At 38.1% G+C, this 18365-nt stretch overlaps 1 protein-coding gene and 1 pseudogene across 1 annotated transcript in view; both read left to right on the forward strand.

Moving 5' to 3' along the window:
• The window catches only part of unc-13-4A (BAI1 associated protein 3), a 321552-nt gene that overhangs the window by 297026 nt on the left and 6161 nt on the right, over positions 1-18365 (forward strand). Inside the window, exons 12-15 of the mRNA XM_089633990.1 lie at positions 1652-1703; positions 6811-7084; positions 10087-10150; positions 10541-10692. Coding sequence (XP_089490116.1) covers positions 1652-1703; positions 6811-7084; positions 10087-10150; positions 10541-10692 — 542 coding nt within the window. The remainder of the gene's footprint in view (positions 1-1651; positions 1704-6810; positions 7085-10086; positions 10151-10540; positions 10693-18365) is intronic.
• LOC149422693 (histone H3-like) lies at positions 514-810 on the forward strand (annotated as a pseudogene).

An 18365-nucleotide genomic window follows, 5' to 3' on the forward strand; every position in this document is an offset into this window, starting at 1 on the left:
TTCAAGTGAGTGTTAAATTTCAACTTTCAAATTATGTAGTGCAAGGTTCCGGTGCGGGAGGTGATAGCTCGGCCAATCTTGGTGACTCGGTGGTCACGTGGCGTCAAAGATTATCTATAGCGGCGCACAAAGATCGTCTTATTTTGGTGTAGGTCATAAGATTTCACCGTCAGGTGGATTGTGTTATTGTTGTTTTTTTAACAAGTATTTTGTGCTGACCTTATTTTTCGGTCGCGTCGATTTTAAAGGCTGAATTTTAATGGCGGGCTGTTAACATTGCTATAATATATTTTTGATATCCTTGGATACACATTCCATTATTATAAAAAGGGTTATACTGGTAAGCTTTGAAGATATTCAAAGCTTTATAAAATATTTGTCTGAAGGCAGAAGAGTGCATAGAACAACACATCAAAGCGCCCTTGACGGGATAAGAGATGCCATTACCAAGCTTTGAATAATATTAAACATTTCAATTTAGCAACTTAAAATCGTGGAGGGAGAAATTGAATCATGAGTCAATCAACCTGTCTGGTTCTAAAAGATGTTTAGAAACGTAGGGAGAGCTTTCTAGTACCTTGGCATTGTTTACGACTCATTTTTAAGCGGCTGGTGCGCGAAATCGCCCAGGACTTCAAGACCGACCTGCGCTTCCAGAGCTCAGCCGTGATGGCCCTGCAGGAAGCGAGCGAGGCCTACCTGGTCGGCCTCTTCGAGGACACCAACCTTTGCGCGATCCACGCCAAGCGCGTCACCATCATGCCCAAGGACATCCAGCTGGCGAGACGCATCCGCGGAGAGCGTGCTTAAGCCGCGAGCACGCAAACAACCGACCGACCATCTAATCAAATCAATCGGATCGAAGCGAGACAACAAACAAACAAAAAAACAAACAACAGCTCACCATTCCAATTTCGACCCAAAATGGCCCTTATCAGGGCCGCAAAAAAAAAAAATTTAAATAAAAAAAAAAAATAAAAAAAAATACATGTTTCTCTTAAAATTTGATATGTTTCATGGGTTTCACTGTACAAATGCACTTTAGAGAAAACCGCCAATGGAGAAGTCTACGATCAGCCCCAATTTAAACACAGATTTTTCGCCGTTTCGGATTTTTATCAAGCGTCGCAAAATGACCGTTAACGAATGAATGATGGATCAATTTTGACTTCTTTTTAGTGATCGGGAGATTGTTGACTATTATAATGTTTCAGATTAGTTTAATTTGAACCTTGATGATGCTTGTATTGAGCGAAACCCGCCTGTCCTAATAAATTAGACAAAACAAAATTTATAAACAAAGGTATTGTTTTGTTTCATTATAGAGATATAAATAAATTAAATAACTTTTGACTTTGGTGGGCTACATTCATAACAGCAAATAAATACATTTATTCTCTGAGATTTTTTAAGAATTTATTCAGATACATATGATTTTCAAAATATTAATGTTCACGTTCTTCTTGGGAAAAACCAATATCCTCCCACTTTGTATTTTATTTTCGATTTACAAGACGCTATCCAAAGTTGTTATGGAAATTTTCTATTGAAATTTGAACCCCGCGGGGGTGTGAATATTTTGCAATAATAATGTGTATTTTTTATACAGAACCCGCAAGAAATGTTATTTGAAAAATTATATTTTTTTCAGAACAAACAACATTCCGTACTTCAGCGTTGTCTACAAACAAATTGATAAAATGGTAAGTTCCTTGAATAAATATTTTATAGACCATTCTTCTCCTAAATGATTAGACTTGAGTACTTTGCTTAAGCAGGCGTTTTCGTGGTTTCAAATAATACGTGTTCATTTTAGTGAAAATGGGAAAATATATCAAATAAACCCAAATGCTAATGTAATAATTAATTTCGTTGGTATAACTATTATACACCGATCTGGACTCCTTTATACCAAGCCCATATCGAAAGAATAGAAAGAATTAAAAAAAAATTAAACACATAAATTATAAACTAAATTTACACTTCTTAAATTATACCGAATCCATTAAATTTCATAATTTTAACTCCTTCCAAACACGACATCTAATTTTTGATCATATCTTATTTTTTTAAATCCTAAATAATGGTCTGGACTCACCAGAACTTACGAATTTAATAAATCTTCATATTCCATCTAGATCAACCCGACAATCTGATTTATTTTATCTACCCTCGTGTAGAACAAACATTCGAAAAATTTCCCGATTCCTCGTATATGTGCACAATATAATACAAAATTTTACAGCATTGACATTTTTGGTAATAACCTAAAGAAATATCGATATGAAGTAATGCGTACGATCGATTATTAATATGAGAGTGTGGAATGTATCGGGAGCATCTCCTAATCTCCTATCCTCTTCCTATTTTCCTCTTCCTCTCCCCTTCCTTTAACACAAAATTACTTTTAAGATATTAAAACTTCATTTCCAATGAACTTTAACATAAGAAACTTCTGTGGCTTGACTTCAGTTAAGTTGTATATTTATATCTATCATTGTATATTATATAAAAGCTGTTTGTTTCTTACAAAATAAATAAATTATTTTAATAACTTTAGAAGGTTAAACCAATCAATGTAATATAACACTCAAGAAGAAGATAATACAAACAAATCAATACTAAACATGAAACAGAACAAGACATCGGAAAATTAAATTGATATTTTATAAATAAAGGCGGATATATTTATTTTGAGACACATCCAGGTTATAATCAAATTATTGTAAAAAAATATCATTAAAAAATATAGCATCCTAATAAGCCGAAAAACTAGTGTTGTTATTTCTGAATTTGGATTCGATACCCAATTGAGACAGTTACCTTATCATGTTTCTATCTCTTGATCTGTCTATTAGTAGGTGATGAAGGACTTAGCCAGTCGAAAAATTGAACTCACGACTCCTGGTTGCGACCCAGATGTGATCCTACATCTGCCACTGACTGATTTAAATAAAAATACGTATTTAATATTTTTTTAAATGCTCCCCTAAACAGAAAGGAATTTTATGAATTTTCAATGTCCTTGGATACACATTCCATTATTATAAAAAGGGTTACGCTGGTAAGCTTTGAAGATATTCAAAGTTTTATAAAATATTTGTCTGAAGGAAGAAGAGTTCATAGAACAACACATCAAAGGGCCCTAGAAAGGGAAAACAGACGCCATTACCAAGCTTTGAATAATATTAAACACTTCAATTTAGCAACTTTAAATCGTGAAGGGAGAAATTGAATCATGAGTCAATCAACCTGTCTGGTTCTAAAGATGTTTTTTACGGCTGTCATTTCAATGTTAATCGTAATGGTCAGCTCTAAAATGATAAGGAAGGATAAGGAAGTAAATTGTTTAATTTTATGGGAAAAACTTCTATTTAACTTTGGAAGGTTATATCCAACAATGTAATTTGTCTACTATCAAATCTAAACAAAATATGATATAGACAAGACACAGAAAATAAAAAGATAACGGCCACAACCAGAACTGTCTTACCGGGACAGCGTCTTAACCACTTGACAATTGGGAACCTTGTTATTAAACTTCATATTTGTCGATCTAATTTTCAAATTCAGAATTAAAAATATTGTCTTGTATTTCATGTTTCGTTTAGATTTGTTAGTATTATCTTCTTCTCAGTTAGTATTATCTTCTTCTCAGTTATTATTATCTTCTTCTCAGTTAGTATTATCTTCAAGTCTTAAATGTGACCGTATCTTTTTCTGATTTTCCTGTTTCAAATTTTCGTGTAAAAATCGCTAATATTGTCTTCAATAATTAAATTATTATTTGTTTCATTTCAGTCAAAATAAGTTACAAGGTTCGTCTTCAAAAAATGTTTGCTAGTACAATATATTTCGTACTTCCTAAATACAATACATTTTTGTTAAATTGTAGCACTATTAAATAAACCATCCCTGAGAGTAGCATTCATGCACGAATCACACTTTTCTTATTGGATTTACATTATTCGAAATCTATCTTATACCGAGGGACGAATCACATTTAGGAAAGTGAATTATAATCAAAACCTTATACTGTAATACCGTCCAGCGTAAGTTTGCATTTCCTTTCCTAAACACGCTCATTAAAGAACAAAAATATATATTATTAAAATAAATACCGAAAAGTCCAATTTTCCAATTATGCCCTAAATCCTATTTCTAAATTTTGCTAATAAACAATTAGTTAATGTTAATTAAATGTTAATATCAAGTGACCTACCAGTATGGTATGGTATAATAATGGTATACCCACTTAAGTATGGTACTGTACTTGTATATTATCTCCATATATAGTTAGTAATAACATAGATCATTGTAGAAATGTATTATATATTTGTACAGCTCCCTTGAGGTGATTTTGCACAAAAACTGCGCTATACAAATCATACAAATATTATTATTATTAAAATCTTTATTAGCCTTCATAAATATTCCCTTTTTTATTAATTACCCACTCTTCCTTTGCTTATCACCCAATTCTCTCGTTTATGTCGCCCAACTTTTGGTAAAGTTGAGAATTTCACTGCTCGCTTACTATGCAATTTAAAAAATAAAAATTAATTTTAATTTCTACAAGAAACAACTATTTATTTCGGGTGAGATGGTGATCAATGTTCAAAATTTCACATGCGACCACCATGTTTTTTCTTATTTGTATCATCTGACGTTTGTTGTTAAGATACGTTTGAAGGTGTCGGGTAGATGGTATTTTTTATTTATTTATAGAATACATGATAATACAATAATACATTTTCTTACATGTGATACATTAAATCACCACACTAGGCGACTGCCTGTCTCGTGGCGACCAATGGTATATAGTTAGTATGTGAGGTCTAGTGTTAACATATGAATTAAATATTTATACATGTTTAAAGTATGAAAGATTATATTAGAATGAATTATAATGGAAATAGAAAATATAAAAATGTTAAAGTAGAAAGCAGAAGACAAAAAAAAAGGAAAATAAAAAGAATAAAGAAGAAATAAAAATAAAAGAAAAACAAAAAATAAAAAATTTAGAAGTCTAAGACATGCTATTATGCAGGAAAAGATCAAATACATAACTCTCTTTTCTGGTTGTGTAAGTGTACATGCATGTATGAGCGCGTAAATACGCGTGTACACGCATACATCCACACACACACTTATTCATATTTATAGATGCATACATATTCATACAAAGATATACAAATATACACAAATATATATGTATACATACATACATACACATGTATATATGTATGCATACATACACACATATACACATGCCTACTTGTACATAGTTGTTTATTCACTATCTGAGAATGAGAAACAAGTGATTAACACTGTCACAATCATTAATCAAAAAGTCATCAAGCGCCTTTTTGAAAGTGAGATATTTGGTTATTTATTTTTATTTATTTTTATTTTATTTATTAATCTTAAGTTAGCTCACATCTTCGTGTGTGCTAATAGTTTTATAAACATATAAACATGTACATTGTTTGCAAACATAATCTTTCTTTAAATATTTCAATAAAGTCACAAAAAAAAGAAACATCAATAATTGAGATAGACATATTTTCTTAATTCATTTTTGAACTTATTAATATTTTCTATCACAGCAATTTCCTTTGGGATTTTGCTATAGAGTTGAACGGCCTGGTACATCAGAGATTTTTGGGTGCTTGTTTTTTTTCTTGTTGGCAATCTAATTTGCTTAGAATTTCTCGTCCCGTTGACTTTATTTCAATTGATAAATTGTTAAATATTTTAGGGGCAAGAAAGTTAAACTGGGAATGGTATGATTTTTCTCTGGTATGCAGAGAAAAATCAAAAAAACGTATATTAAATGTCACACTCCCCTTTTCTACTGTTTTTTTCATTTTATTGTCAAAATTTTGATAAACCAAGAAATAATATGTGTGTTTTATTATTTCCAGAAAGCTATCAAAACACCTATTGTTTTTTTTTCTTTTTAAGAAGTTGTGTTACAAAGGTTTAAGGATAAGGAATAATTAATATTATCCCTAAGTTTAAAATTAACGACTTTTTCGCTGACGTCCGGAATCGCAGTTAAACGAAAAAATCGTTAAATTCCGGAAGAACTGGAATCGCCGTTAACGTAAAAGTCGTTATTAACTTGAAGGTTAAGGACTTATCCTTCTCTCCCCCCTATACCTATAAACCTAGATTAGGTCATTTATTTTTATTACATACATCACATTAAGTTAATTTCACATTAAGTTTCTTGAATGAATAAAAATCTTGGTTGAAGTAGAAATTAACCCACTTCCCGATATCCGATTGTTGGGAAGTAAGAGCTTCATAGATGCACGCACAGATGGCAGTGCACAAAGCTTGTGTGGAAGTCCGCAAGATGGAGCCAGGGGCCAGAGGGAAGGATCCCAGAGAAACATACCGTTTCAGATTCCAATTAGCCAGTTTCTAGTTAGGTCGACTATCGAGTCACCTTTATAATACGTGGAGTATTAATAAATCCCTGATTAATCTAAAAGAACCATTTATTTATAAACTACTTCCAAGACGAGTTGGAGACCTGTTTGTATGAACACAACACCGATCGATCTGAAACTCAGCATATAGCACTCGTTGTCGATCACGCACATATACTCATTTTTCTGAAATTCGGTGACATTACATAAACACACTCAATTTCGGACTTTTCCAATCGGGATTTGGCTCGGTTGCCAGAGTTGTAGACTCGGCTTCTAGTAGGAAGGTTCAAAACAAAACAGTTTTAGTTTTATTGCAATAAGCTAGTTTCCCAAATAAATAAATGTATTTAATTATATTATTTGTCAGCTTGCCGACGACGTGTGCCGCTGCCTCAACGGGTTCTCCCCGCCTCCCCCGCCCGCCTGGAGCGCCGCCGAGGGGGCGCGCGAGCCCGCGCACACGCTGCCCTTCGAGCTGTACCTCGGCGTGCAGGAGGTGCGCGCGCTGGCCGCCCACGTGCCCGGCGCGGGCGGACTCGCGCTCGCGCAGTGCCACGAGTGGTTCGGGCCCGCCGTGGAGCGCTGGCTGGCCGTCACCAGAGCCAAGGCGCTGCACAGAGTTCGCGCGGCCATGGCGCTAGGTAGGCAGACTCACAACTCTATTCATAGATTACACTACATTTATAACTTACTGGCTGACGTGTGGAAATAATATTACTGTATTGTAATAAGTATTTGTGTCACTTGATCGTGCCATGTCTTCAACCATTCACTTCCAAGTTATACATTCTCTTTACACCTCTTTCTTTGTTCATCACTTACTTCTCATTTTACCACAAATAATTATTTGACTCATGTATTCTTCGGGCATCCCCGACTTTCTATCATTCATTTTACGTAGTATCATGAAATCTACATTGTTGCAGTTAAAAAAACTGTTATCTGTATAAACTGTGTCTCATTCCTGTTCAGAGATAATGAATTAAGTCTTTCTCGAGCGTCTCCGACTTCTTTTATCATTCAAATCATTTTCTAAACACTCCTAGCACTAAAAAGAACAAATTTTGAAATTTTCAGAGAAATCGGATGAATGGTATGGGAACGCTGGATAAACGAAAAAACATTAAATTTTGTATATATACGACTAGATAAAGTGAACATAGATTTTCAACTGAAAATATTTATTTTTACACGTACTTGTTAATACTCACAAACTATTTTAATAACATTTCGCTACTTTTATTTACCACAAGGAACAACTATTTACATAAGGTTTAAAATCGTATTTTATGTATATTTCATATACTTCAAAAAATAACATTTATTCCTGTATCCTGTATCCTGTATAATTGCTACACCTTTCGGTTAAAATAAAAATTATTTAGTTTTGTTTGATATTTTGACCTTAAATCCAAATTTACGTTTTGTATGACAATGGCCACGGAGGAGTTCCTCTTAAAGTTTAATTTATTTTAACCAGAATTCAAATTTTGGTCTTGCTGGTATCTAAAATGCACAATTTATTTAAGTAACCCAAACGAAGGACCTATTTTATGCAAGTTTTTCCATCTCCCCGAGGAAAGTTGAAAAACTTTCACAAAAAAGGTTTTTTTTTGCTATCACTAATAATAATAAAAACAGGAGTGAAAACCTATTATTGGTGCAGTTGTTTTATGTTTTATCGTACCTTTTAAAAATATTTTAAACTGTTGGTTTTCAAAACAAAATAAAATAAAAAGTCGAAATAATTATTTCTCTTAGTAATTACGGTGAAACGAACTATTATTTAAATAATTTGGGCGCATTCAGAAGTATGCCGCCTCTTTGACGTCCTCCGTAGTCGAAGGATGAGTCTCTCAACTGGCAAACCGAATATTTAATTAATTTGTGTTTTTTACAAAAACAAAAAACAAAAATAGGGGATTTTTATAGTACTGAAACAGGAATAAAAAATGGAGTACCACAGGGAACTGTGCTTGGCCCAATTCTCTTTCTAATATACATAAATGATTTATGTGATGTTATAATCCCTGGTAAAATTGTATCTTACGCAGATGATACAGTAATAATAGTGAATGGAAAATCCTGGCCTGAAACTTTTTTGAAGGCAACAAAATGTATTACATATGTCTCATCATGGCTAGAAAGTAATAGACTCTTCTTAAACTATAATAAAACATTTTAACTAACCTTTTCTAAAAATAGTAAAAATAAACCCCCTAATAACCTTAAAATTCGAATACATAACGTTAACTGTAATCAAAAAATATGCTCATCTTGCTTTGAACTCGGAAAAGTTGAAAAGATTAAATATTTAGGTATTGTTATTGATACTAAATTAAATTGGCAGTCACAAATTAATAATACCGTCTGTAAATTAAGATATCTTACATACACATTTTACAGACTAAAAGAAGTGCTCAATGTTGAAAAACTGAAAATTATTTATTTTTCTTTGGTGCAATCTTCACTCATATACGGAATAATAGGATGGGGCGGTGCGCTTAATGCACATATCAAACCTTTACAAATAATTCAAAATTATATCATCAAAGTTATGTATAGTCGGAAAAGAACATTTTCAACGGATGAGTTATACAAAGAATCTAAACTATTCTGTCTCCGTAAACTATTTATTTTGCAAACTATGAAATACATCTTTAAAAACAAAAATAAATTCGAAATAAACGAAAACAGAACCAACATTAGAAATAATAATGTATTTTATACTCCCCAAACGAACACAAAACAAATGCAAACACACTGCAGTTTCATTGGACCTCGTACTTTCAATCTTTTACCGAAAAATATTCAAGTGATAACTAAACTTCCTCAATATTTAAAAGAATTAAAATTATGGCTTTTCGACACAGCAGTTGAAACTTTTTTTATTTAATTTGTATCAATTTATGTTTCTCATAAAATATTCACCATATATTACATATATTACAATAAACACTTATAACTTCACTATACACTATTATAAACACTTTTTATACAAAACGCTTATACAAAATGTAATCTTGTTTTTATTTTATATGCCCACAATTTGTTTATTTCTAGGTACAATAAAATAATAACTTAAATATTTTACCCACGCACAGACTGCGCCTTAGTGGGTTCCCATTATTCTTATTGATTTATATAATATTGTATGTAATTAATGTAAAAATTGGGAAAAATAAAGGTATTAAAAAAAAAAAAAAAAAAAAAAAAACAATATATAGTATACTTGCGATACGTTCCAGATTGGAAGATACTATCAATATCGCCCTGGAGTAAGATCACCATTCAGAATTGAAATTTTGCAAGAAATGGCTTTATCCATGTTTCGTGACCAGATCTAAATAACACCAACAACCTTCAGCCTCACAACATACCCCAATCGGGAATGCCATAGTCTAACTGGCTCCAGACAGTTAGGAGCAGTTGGGACTATAACAATTTATACTTTTACATTTATCTTTTTAAATTTTAAGTTCATTTAGTTTGATGTTAAAGTTAAATAAAAAATAACCTAGCGTAATTGAAGGGAACGAGCGATTTCGCATTCTTTCGCAAGGATTCTCCAAAGGTTGTATCGTTCATCATATTGCTTTTTTAAAATGTGTTTATAAAAACTTGTAATATGTTTGGATTACAGATAGAGTATGCGAAGGGGAGTTCATAGTGAAGCACAGCACATCTTCTGTCGACACGGCTGCCTGGTAAGTCCCCTTTTTCCTGTAAATTCAAATTCTAATGCCGCTCTGCACTATCCAGATCTTAATGGCACGTATAAAAGGAAAATGGCGGTGGTGGAAGGCCTTCCAATGATTTGATTTGATTTTTAAGGTTGTTTTTGTTTTAGCATTTGGCGTTTACTGAACCTACTTGTTTTCTTGTTAAAATGGGAGATAAACAACGAATAGATGTAGTAGGACGTTGCGAAGTGATTTATAACATAAAATCCTTTCAACATACTACTATTCAAATTTGCATTATGTGCGTAGGGCATGTGTTGACGTCGGCCTGGGAACGTAGTAATGCATACGTTACGTACGTAGGCCCAGTGTATCCTTACCTTTAGAATATGACACTAGTTGGTTTTGTTGCAGCTTCTACCAAGCCCGCGAGTTCTGGCGCTTGCTGAACTGGCCCAACCCGTCGCAAGCCCTCCAGCTGCTGGACGCGCTGTGTGCGGCTGCTATGCACTACGCGGACTTGGCGCACCAGAGACTGGCTGACAGCGGATATTACGATCTAGTCGGTGAGTACCTACCAAGTATCCCTTTTCATTGTTGTGCTCTGTGGTGGCCTGAGTAAAGTCTATTATTCATGTACGGACATGCCCGGCCCAACGTGGAGTCATAGGAGCACTTCTGTACGTGTGGATGGATCTTTTGAAGGTTACACCCGCCCTGTCCCACCCCGGTATAGGTGACTTATGGTCACCCCTTCGGAGCTCTCGCATGAATCTAATTTTTGAATAAACGGCTCTACAAAGTATATAAATGAAGCTAGACCTTCAATGTCCCCGCATACGGTGTTAGGAAGCGGTATGCGAGCGCTTACAGGTATTAATCCAAAGACAACACAGAACAATAAGCATCAAACAATCAAGTAACAAGTTTCAGGCAAATAGTTGGTGGAGGGAACCCACACTCCAGTACCTGTAAGCACAAAAAGAACAAAGTGAAATAATAGAGTGACGGGGGAGTTTCGCCGAGCCACGTCTGGCAGTCCTGTTGAGAGATTGGTGGTGGTTGGGGTGACTGGTGCAGGTCAGGACTTCCACACCCCTTAGCCGACCACCCGGTGGTGCCCTGAAGATAAGCATGGGAAAAAGAGGGATAAACCCTAAAGAACCTAGGGGAAAGAAGCGTCAGGAGGTCGGAGGCAGGGTGGAGGTTACCCCAATCCGCACAGTCACCCCTCTGACCACCAACGCTCCTCAGGGGTGGCGCAGGTGACTGGCGGAGTCCCCCAGTAAAAACAAGAAATTAAAAGAAGCTCCAGCAGTGCATGCGGGGACGAGGCCCGTTGTCCAACCCCTATTGGGGAAAAGTAAACAATACAAAACAAACAACGGAGTTCAGTTCTAGCCTGTAAACTCGTTGCCGTTACTGAAAAAAAGAAAGAAAACCAAAAAAAAAAAAATACATATAAAAAAGACGAGAAAAGAAAAGAAAAACAATAAACAATCCAAAAGTGCCACTTAAGAACATCGGTAGAATAAGTAAAACAAAAGTAGAAAGCATAAAAATAACATTTGCATGGTCTGTAAAGAGGACAGTATGTGAAGTATAAGATAAAAGACAAAGTAAAAGAGATAATTAGCTAAGCAAAGATATATAAAGAGTGTCTGCAATGTCTGTAAAAAGGACAGTGTGTCTACCTTAGACACAAAACATAAGAAAAGAAAACTGAAAATTAGAAGAAAATAGGATACAAGTTGTTTAAAAGAAATGTAAACGAAAGAAAATCATCTGAAGCAGCTGGTACAGTAAGGAAAGAAAAATAATAAAAATAAGAAGAACAGAATGCATAAACAATAATCGGAGAATTGTAAAAGAATTAGTCATGGAGCAGGAGCAATACACCAGGGGTTCTCAGTTATCACACTAGTCAGCGACTCTAAGCACAGACCATCTCTCAACCCAGATCCTAGTAAACTTCCTCAGACATTCGAAATTAACTCTGTTAGAAACAAGATCGGTGTTCCACACCGGTCTAATGGGGACATTCAGACCGTCTATCATTTCGTCTCTGGCATCCTTCAAGATCTCACAGTGCCACAGAATGTGCTCGGCCGACTGGTAAGTATTGCCACAAGCGCAATTGGGATGGGTAGACAGGGCAAGGCTGTGAAGCCTCCCCCTGAATTCCCCATGTCCTGAGAGGAGCTGCGTCATGTGATGGTCCAGTTTGAGGAAGGCCCCTTCCATTCTGAGTTTAACTGATGGGAAGAAGGAAAAGGTCCATCTTCCCATGCTCGACCTATCCCAACGGACCTGCCACTCTTTGAGCGAAAGGTCCTTCATCGTCCGAAGCAGTCCAGGGAGAGTTCCCGGTCCACCTGGTGTCAGAACGACACCAAGATGGGTTGCCGGGGATCCTCTGGAAAGTCTCTGCTTGGTTAAGACTTCCCTAATCTCCAGATCGATTGGCAAAATGCCGGCCAAAACTGGCAAAGCGTCCGAAGCAACAGTACGGTATGCGCCAGATAGTGCCAGCAAAGAAGTTCGCTGGCCCCTAGTAAGAGCGAGGAGTATAAGGCAGTTATCCAGACGGTGCTCCCAAACAGAGGCAGCATACGAAACATGCGCAACGTATACGCCCCTGTACAGAGCACGTAGTGCCGGATTGCGTAGTCCCCATTCAGCGGTGGAGAGTCTCCTCAGCTTTAGGAACAGCGCCTGAGCCTTGCTTGAAACATCTTTAACATGAGCCAGAAATGAGGACGATCGATCGAGTGTTACACCTAGGTACTTGACCGTGTCTGCAAATTTGATGTTGGTGTCTCCCATCCGGATGGTAGGGTTTCTTTTTCTACTGAGAGAGCCCTTCATCAGGAGACCCTTTGTCTTGTGGGGAGCGAAGGTCATCTTATTCCTCTCCCCCCATTTAAGGAGGGTGTTCAAACCATCACCAGCCTTTTCTTCAATTTCCTTTCTGCTGTTCCCCGAGACAAGATACATCTTATCATCCGCGTAGTCGATCATGATACATCCTTCAGGCAAGGGTAACCTAGAGGAGTCGTCAAAGTCAATATTCCAAAATTCAGGTCCCAGAACGGAGCCCTGGGGACAGCCCATATTTACTTCACGTTCTATAGTAAAATCACCATGGGATATCGAGACAGTTCGTCCCGATAGGTAGTTGTCAACCGATTTAAACAGGCGTTTTGGACAATTCCTACTTTTAACCTTTGTGCGTATCATGTCCCACCACGCGAAGTCGAAGGCACCAGTTATATCTAAGAAGATTGCTACAACGTACCTCTTTGAGCAGACCTTCACCCAGTTAAGCGCAAACGAAATGGCGTGCACGGTGGATTTACCCGGGACGAAACCAAATTGAAGTTCACTGGACGGTGAAAGTGTACTGCGAAGTCGCTGCCGAATTAGTATTTCCAGGATCTTGCCGAGGATTGGGAGCAAGGTTATCGGGCGATAAGCCTTTACGTCGGTGAGTGGTTTGCCGTTCCCTTTAGGTATAATCCTGAGCACGCCCCTCTTCCATTCAGAAGGGAAAATTCCTCTTCTCAGGCACGATTCCATCACTTGAAAGAGCTCCTCTTTAGCGTGGACCCAGACATGCTTCACTATCTCACCATTAAGTCTGTCATGCCCTGGTGCCTTCTTTGGACCCAATCCCTTAATTATAGCACCAATTTCAGCTCTAGTGACAGGAGTGATTCTATCCTCTTGGGCGAGGTCTCTGGATGGAAGCCGTGCCAGATTTCTAATCTGTTTTTGGTGGTCACTTTCCCCAATTACTGACTCTACAGGGACTAACTTGCCCAAAAGTGTGTTGAGAGTAGAGGCCACGTCCACAGTCTCAGCGTCCCTCCCATCAATCTTCCCAATTAGACTAGACAAATACCGATCCGAACCCTTGACGGATTTTTCAATTGCGCTGTGGATTTCCCACGGGTTGGCGTTGCCCACATCTTTAACCCAATTATGCCAGGCAGCTCGTTTCGCAAGGAGAACTGCATGTTTGAAAGTTGCCCTAGATCTCCTGAGAGCGGCCTGGAGGGTAGCTGTCTCCTCCTCCGTACAGCATCCCCTCCTGGACAGTCCCAAGGCCCTATAGGCTCCTTTATAGGCCCCCTTTAGCGAAGTCAGCTCAGGTGACCACCACGGCGTTCTAATTTTCGTATTTGGGTTTGATCTGCCCAGAGAAGAATTAGCCGCAGATACAACGGCCGAATTGAAAAAGTTCCCCAAATTGTCCGGATCATTAGCTGCTACGTGATGAAAATCCCTTAATGTAAAACGCCTCCCCAAAGTTATCCCAATTCGCCCTTGAGGTGTTGAAATTCCAGGAGGATCTCGGAGTTTCAGTTTTCTTAACACCTATTGTAAATGTGATTAATCTATGATCCGAAACTATTGCGCATTCATGGACCCTCCAATTAGATATCCTGGCCGCAACTGATCCAGAGCAAAGATTTAGATCAATGTTGCTCTCTCCCATTGTGTTTGAAAAGGTAAAGAACGAACTCTGTTCGTTAACGATACAAAGGCCTTGCGCAGCAATAAGGTCTTCAACGGCATCAGTCCGTGATTGTACTGAATGGTTTTTATTATTGTCAAACCAAAGAGGAGAGCGAGCGTTAAAGTCCCCTCCGATAACTACGTTACGACCTTTAAGCGCGTTTAGGGCGCGCGTCAGACTCAGGATATGTGGTTCTACCGGATTCCCCCATTTAAAATAGACTGAGATCAGATAGATCTCAGTATCAGCAAATTTAATACATACACAGGTTTGGTACTCATTAGACAGCCCTGCCAGAAGGAGGGGGCTGACCAGAACACCCGCCCCCGGCGATGAGCCGACTTTGAGTACCGCTCCCGGAAATTCAATTGGTGTTTTACCTTCCCGGGTGTACTGCTCCTGTATAAGCATTATGTCAATATTCAGGTCAGACATGACCCGCTGCACATCCAGTGTGGCCAACCGGGATCGCTGCAGATTGATCTGACCTAAGGAGAGAAGATTAACAGGAGCCATAGTCAGTCATTCTGACTTGGGCGTTAATAGCGGCCAGATGGGCAGGGCAATCCCTATCCCCAGTGGGGTGGTCAGTTGACTTCCTGAAACGGGTACAAGTAGCACAGACAGCGGGAAGTGCCTTCTTGGGGCAATCCTCATGAGAATGACCCACAGCGGCGCAGTGGCGACATGTTTCCTTTTCCTGAGAGCAGGATTTACTAATGTGTCCATACTGTTGACACTTGAAGCATCTAGCAGCTCCAGTATAATCCCGGGTGCGGCAGGCGTTCCACCCAAGGAAGCACATTCCGCTGTCTAGAAGGACTTTGCGAGCGGCAGGATGACATGTCACCACCATGTTCATGGTGGGGATGTCGCGCTTGCCAAAAAGGGAGACTCGCCGCATAGTACGAAGATGATCATCCAAAGACAGTGTTGTCTGGCCTGCAAGGTTGTTTGAATAGATCTCCGTAAATAATTCCGGGTCAGCCGATTGTTCGTTCTTTGGCACATTGTATATAACTATCTTGGGAAGGCGGCCCAAGGGGTTGATCATCTTTAAACCACCTGCTGCGAGCCTCGCTTCTGCCTTCTTAATGTTGTCCAAACCCTTCACGTCCTTGGCTTGGAAAGCCATACCAGCCCCTTTAATCTTTCTGGATCGGACGATCTGGAAGTCATCCTTCCTGGGATTCAGGATTTTCTCCAGGGCCTTCAGTGTTTGCTCCGAAGTTTTGCCTTCAGGAGCATCTGGGTAGACCAGGACGGTCAGAGGCTTCTTGGGGATAGGGCGTTCAAAGCCGTTAATCAAGATCTTCTTGGAGGCAGGCAGGTTTGCCGCCGCATTAGCGTAGGACATTGATTCTCTGGTGGGAGCAGTACTCGAAGAAGCAGGACGCGTTTTGATGGCTTGATCGAGTTTAGTTTAAAGAGCTGATTGTGCGGACAGCATCTCGTCAATCGTCGTGCTTCTCGTAGACAGGGTGTTTAGTTCCAACATCATCCTAGTGATGTCTGACATTAGGTCGTCAAGTGTGGTGTTTATCAGGCTTTTATCGGCCTTGTTTAGTTTGTTAGAGCCATCCATACAAACAGACCGGATCTTATGACATTTAATCAAGGCCGGAATTGCCTTCCACTCCTGGTTGGTCGGCGAGTCGCTATAGCGGACCCGTTTTTTGTTTTCCGCATTTGGGGTGGTAGATGGGGCAATCGAGGGCATCTCACACGCGGATGAGTCGCTGTCAGAGTCAACCGACTGTGGTTCCCTTGGTGTCTTCGGTTTCAGCCTTTTTTTAGTCTTCGACAGTACAGAGGTGGAAGCAGTGGGGCTCAAGAGGTCTTGAATTAGTTTAACCATTTTTTCCGCTTCCCCTGGTGGTTCCACTGGGTTGCCAGTGGGACCACGCGACTCGCCAGACAATTCTGAGTCGAGAGGCATTTTTTTTCAAAAAAGTGGGGAAAATGCAAAAATTTACCCCAGATTTTCAAATTTTCCCCAAAAATGGGGATTTTTTTTTGTCCAAACTGCCCTTAGATGTGTAGAAATGTTACTTTTAAGGGTACAAAATATTTTTTTGGGACTTAGCAAAATTTGACTGAGAATATTAAAAATTTAGTATCCCTCCCCAAAAGGAAACAGAAATTTAAATTTAATGTTCAAATGTTCGCACTTTATTAGACCTCCACTTCAAAATGATTATCGAAAATTTTTAGTAAAAGAAATGTCACTGTCACTTGAAAAAATTTATGCTTATCAGTACAAAAAAGGAAAAATATTGTTTAAATTTGACGATGTTACAAAGCAAAGGATGCATCCTCCCATAAGTTCTTTCATCACTTTACATAAATTGTCGTGGAATGTTCCAGAATAAATGGACACGTGGCGCACACAAAAACACTGCTAGCGGAAAAAGTGTAATACCTACAGGAAAAACACGACGATCACTAGACGCAGAAAAAAATTCTGCGTCGAATAAAGTATGTGTCGTCGAGATTCACCTATAACTGTGCACTTAAATCGTATATCGATGAGGAACACCGCACATAAAAAGAAAATCACTATAAAAAACTCAGAAAAAAGTGTCAAAAGCACCGGGAATTTTTACAAGACGATTCAGATGGAAACTTTTCACCCAGTATCACTAGTGGATACCGGGGATGTGGTAGAAAACCACCACTAGGGCAGATTTTTAGTTTTTACACTTAAATACAATTATAAAACTAAAGAAAAACAATCACAGAAAAAAAGTATTACAGGCGGATAGCCCGTAAAAAAATACACCTGGTGGCGCTTTAACGATTGTAGAAATCTTGACCGGAACCGATTTTGGAATAATAGATTGCGGAGCAAAATTGTAGCATGTTCTAACCGCGGAGGCGAGAACTGAACTCGAGTGTGGATGGATCTGTCCGGCAGACATGCATCCAGACACGCCCGTGAATATTAGGCTAAAGTGCAACGCATAATTACTCAGGCTCTAGAGATGTATTAAGCCCATGTAGGAAAGAAGGGAGAGGAGATGGCTCTAGGGCAACTGGGCACATCACATCGAACAAACTCAACTGGGCTTAATTGGGCGTGGCTTACACAGTATGATTTCCCTGCTAGGCATGAGCAGATTGTCCATTCACAAGCTATAAAGTGCTATTATTATCTTTAAGCGATTAAATGCAGTATGATATGTTGTAAAAATCATAAGGAAGAAAGTTAAAAAGTACGGATGATGGGAGATTACTTTTACTGTTGTTTTTTTGTAATAAATAGCACGCGTTTCTGTCACGTATTTTGACACGTTTTGTTGTAGCAACCATCTATGTACAACAATATTACGCCACAATGCGCTTCGAAGAAAGTTACTTTGGAGTTCACAATCGGATAGCTTTGGCTTGTGACATAAATAAGCTACTCACTCGATCGATATCTTCGGGCTTTTTGCATGAAACAAATCGATCCTATAACAAATCATAGATATGCCAATATATAGATTGTAAAATTCTCATTCGGAGCCTACTTATTATACTATTCACCAATGAAAAACTCTGAAAGTTTATTCTATAGACTTTCAGAGTTTTTCATTGGTGGATATAGTTAGGCAATTATATGACCTCACAATATTTCGGTTCCAATTTTTGATCGGAGTTATACCCCCCTGGCTTGTGATATGGAACATTGTTATTCGTATTATTAAAAGGGTTAATTCCCCCTGCACCTCAGGC

Source organism: Hesperophylax consimilis, chromosome 7, assembly GCF_061612785.1.
Source record: "Hesperophylax consimilis isolate HC1 chromosome 7, BYU_Hcon_1.0, whole genome shotgun sequence".
Taxonomy (NCBI): domain Eukaryota; kingdom Metazoa; phylum Arthropoda; class Insecta; order Trichoptera; family Limnephilidae; genus Hesperophylax; species Hesperophylax consimilis.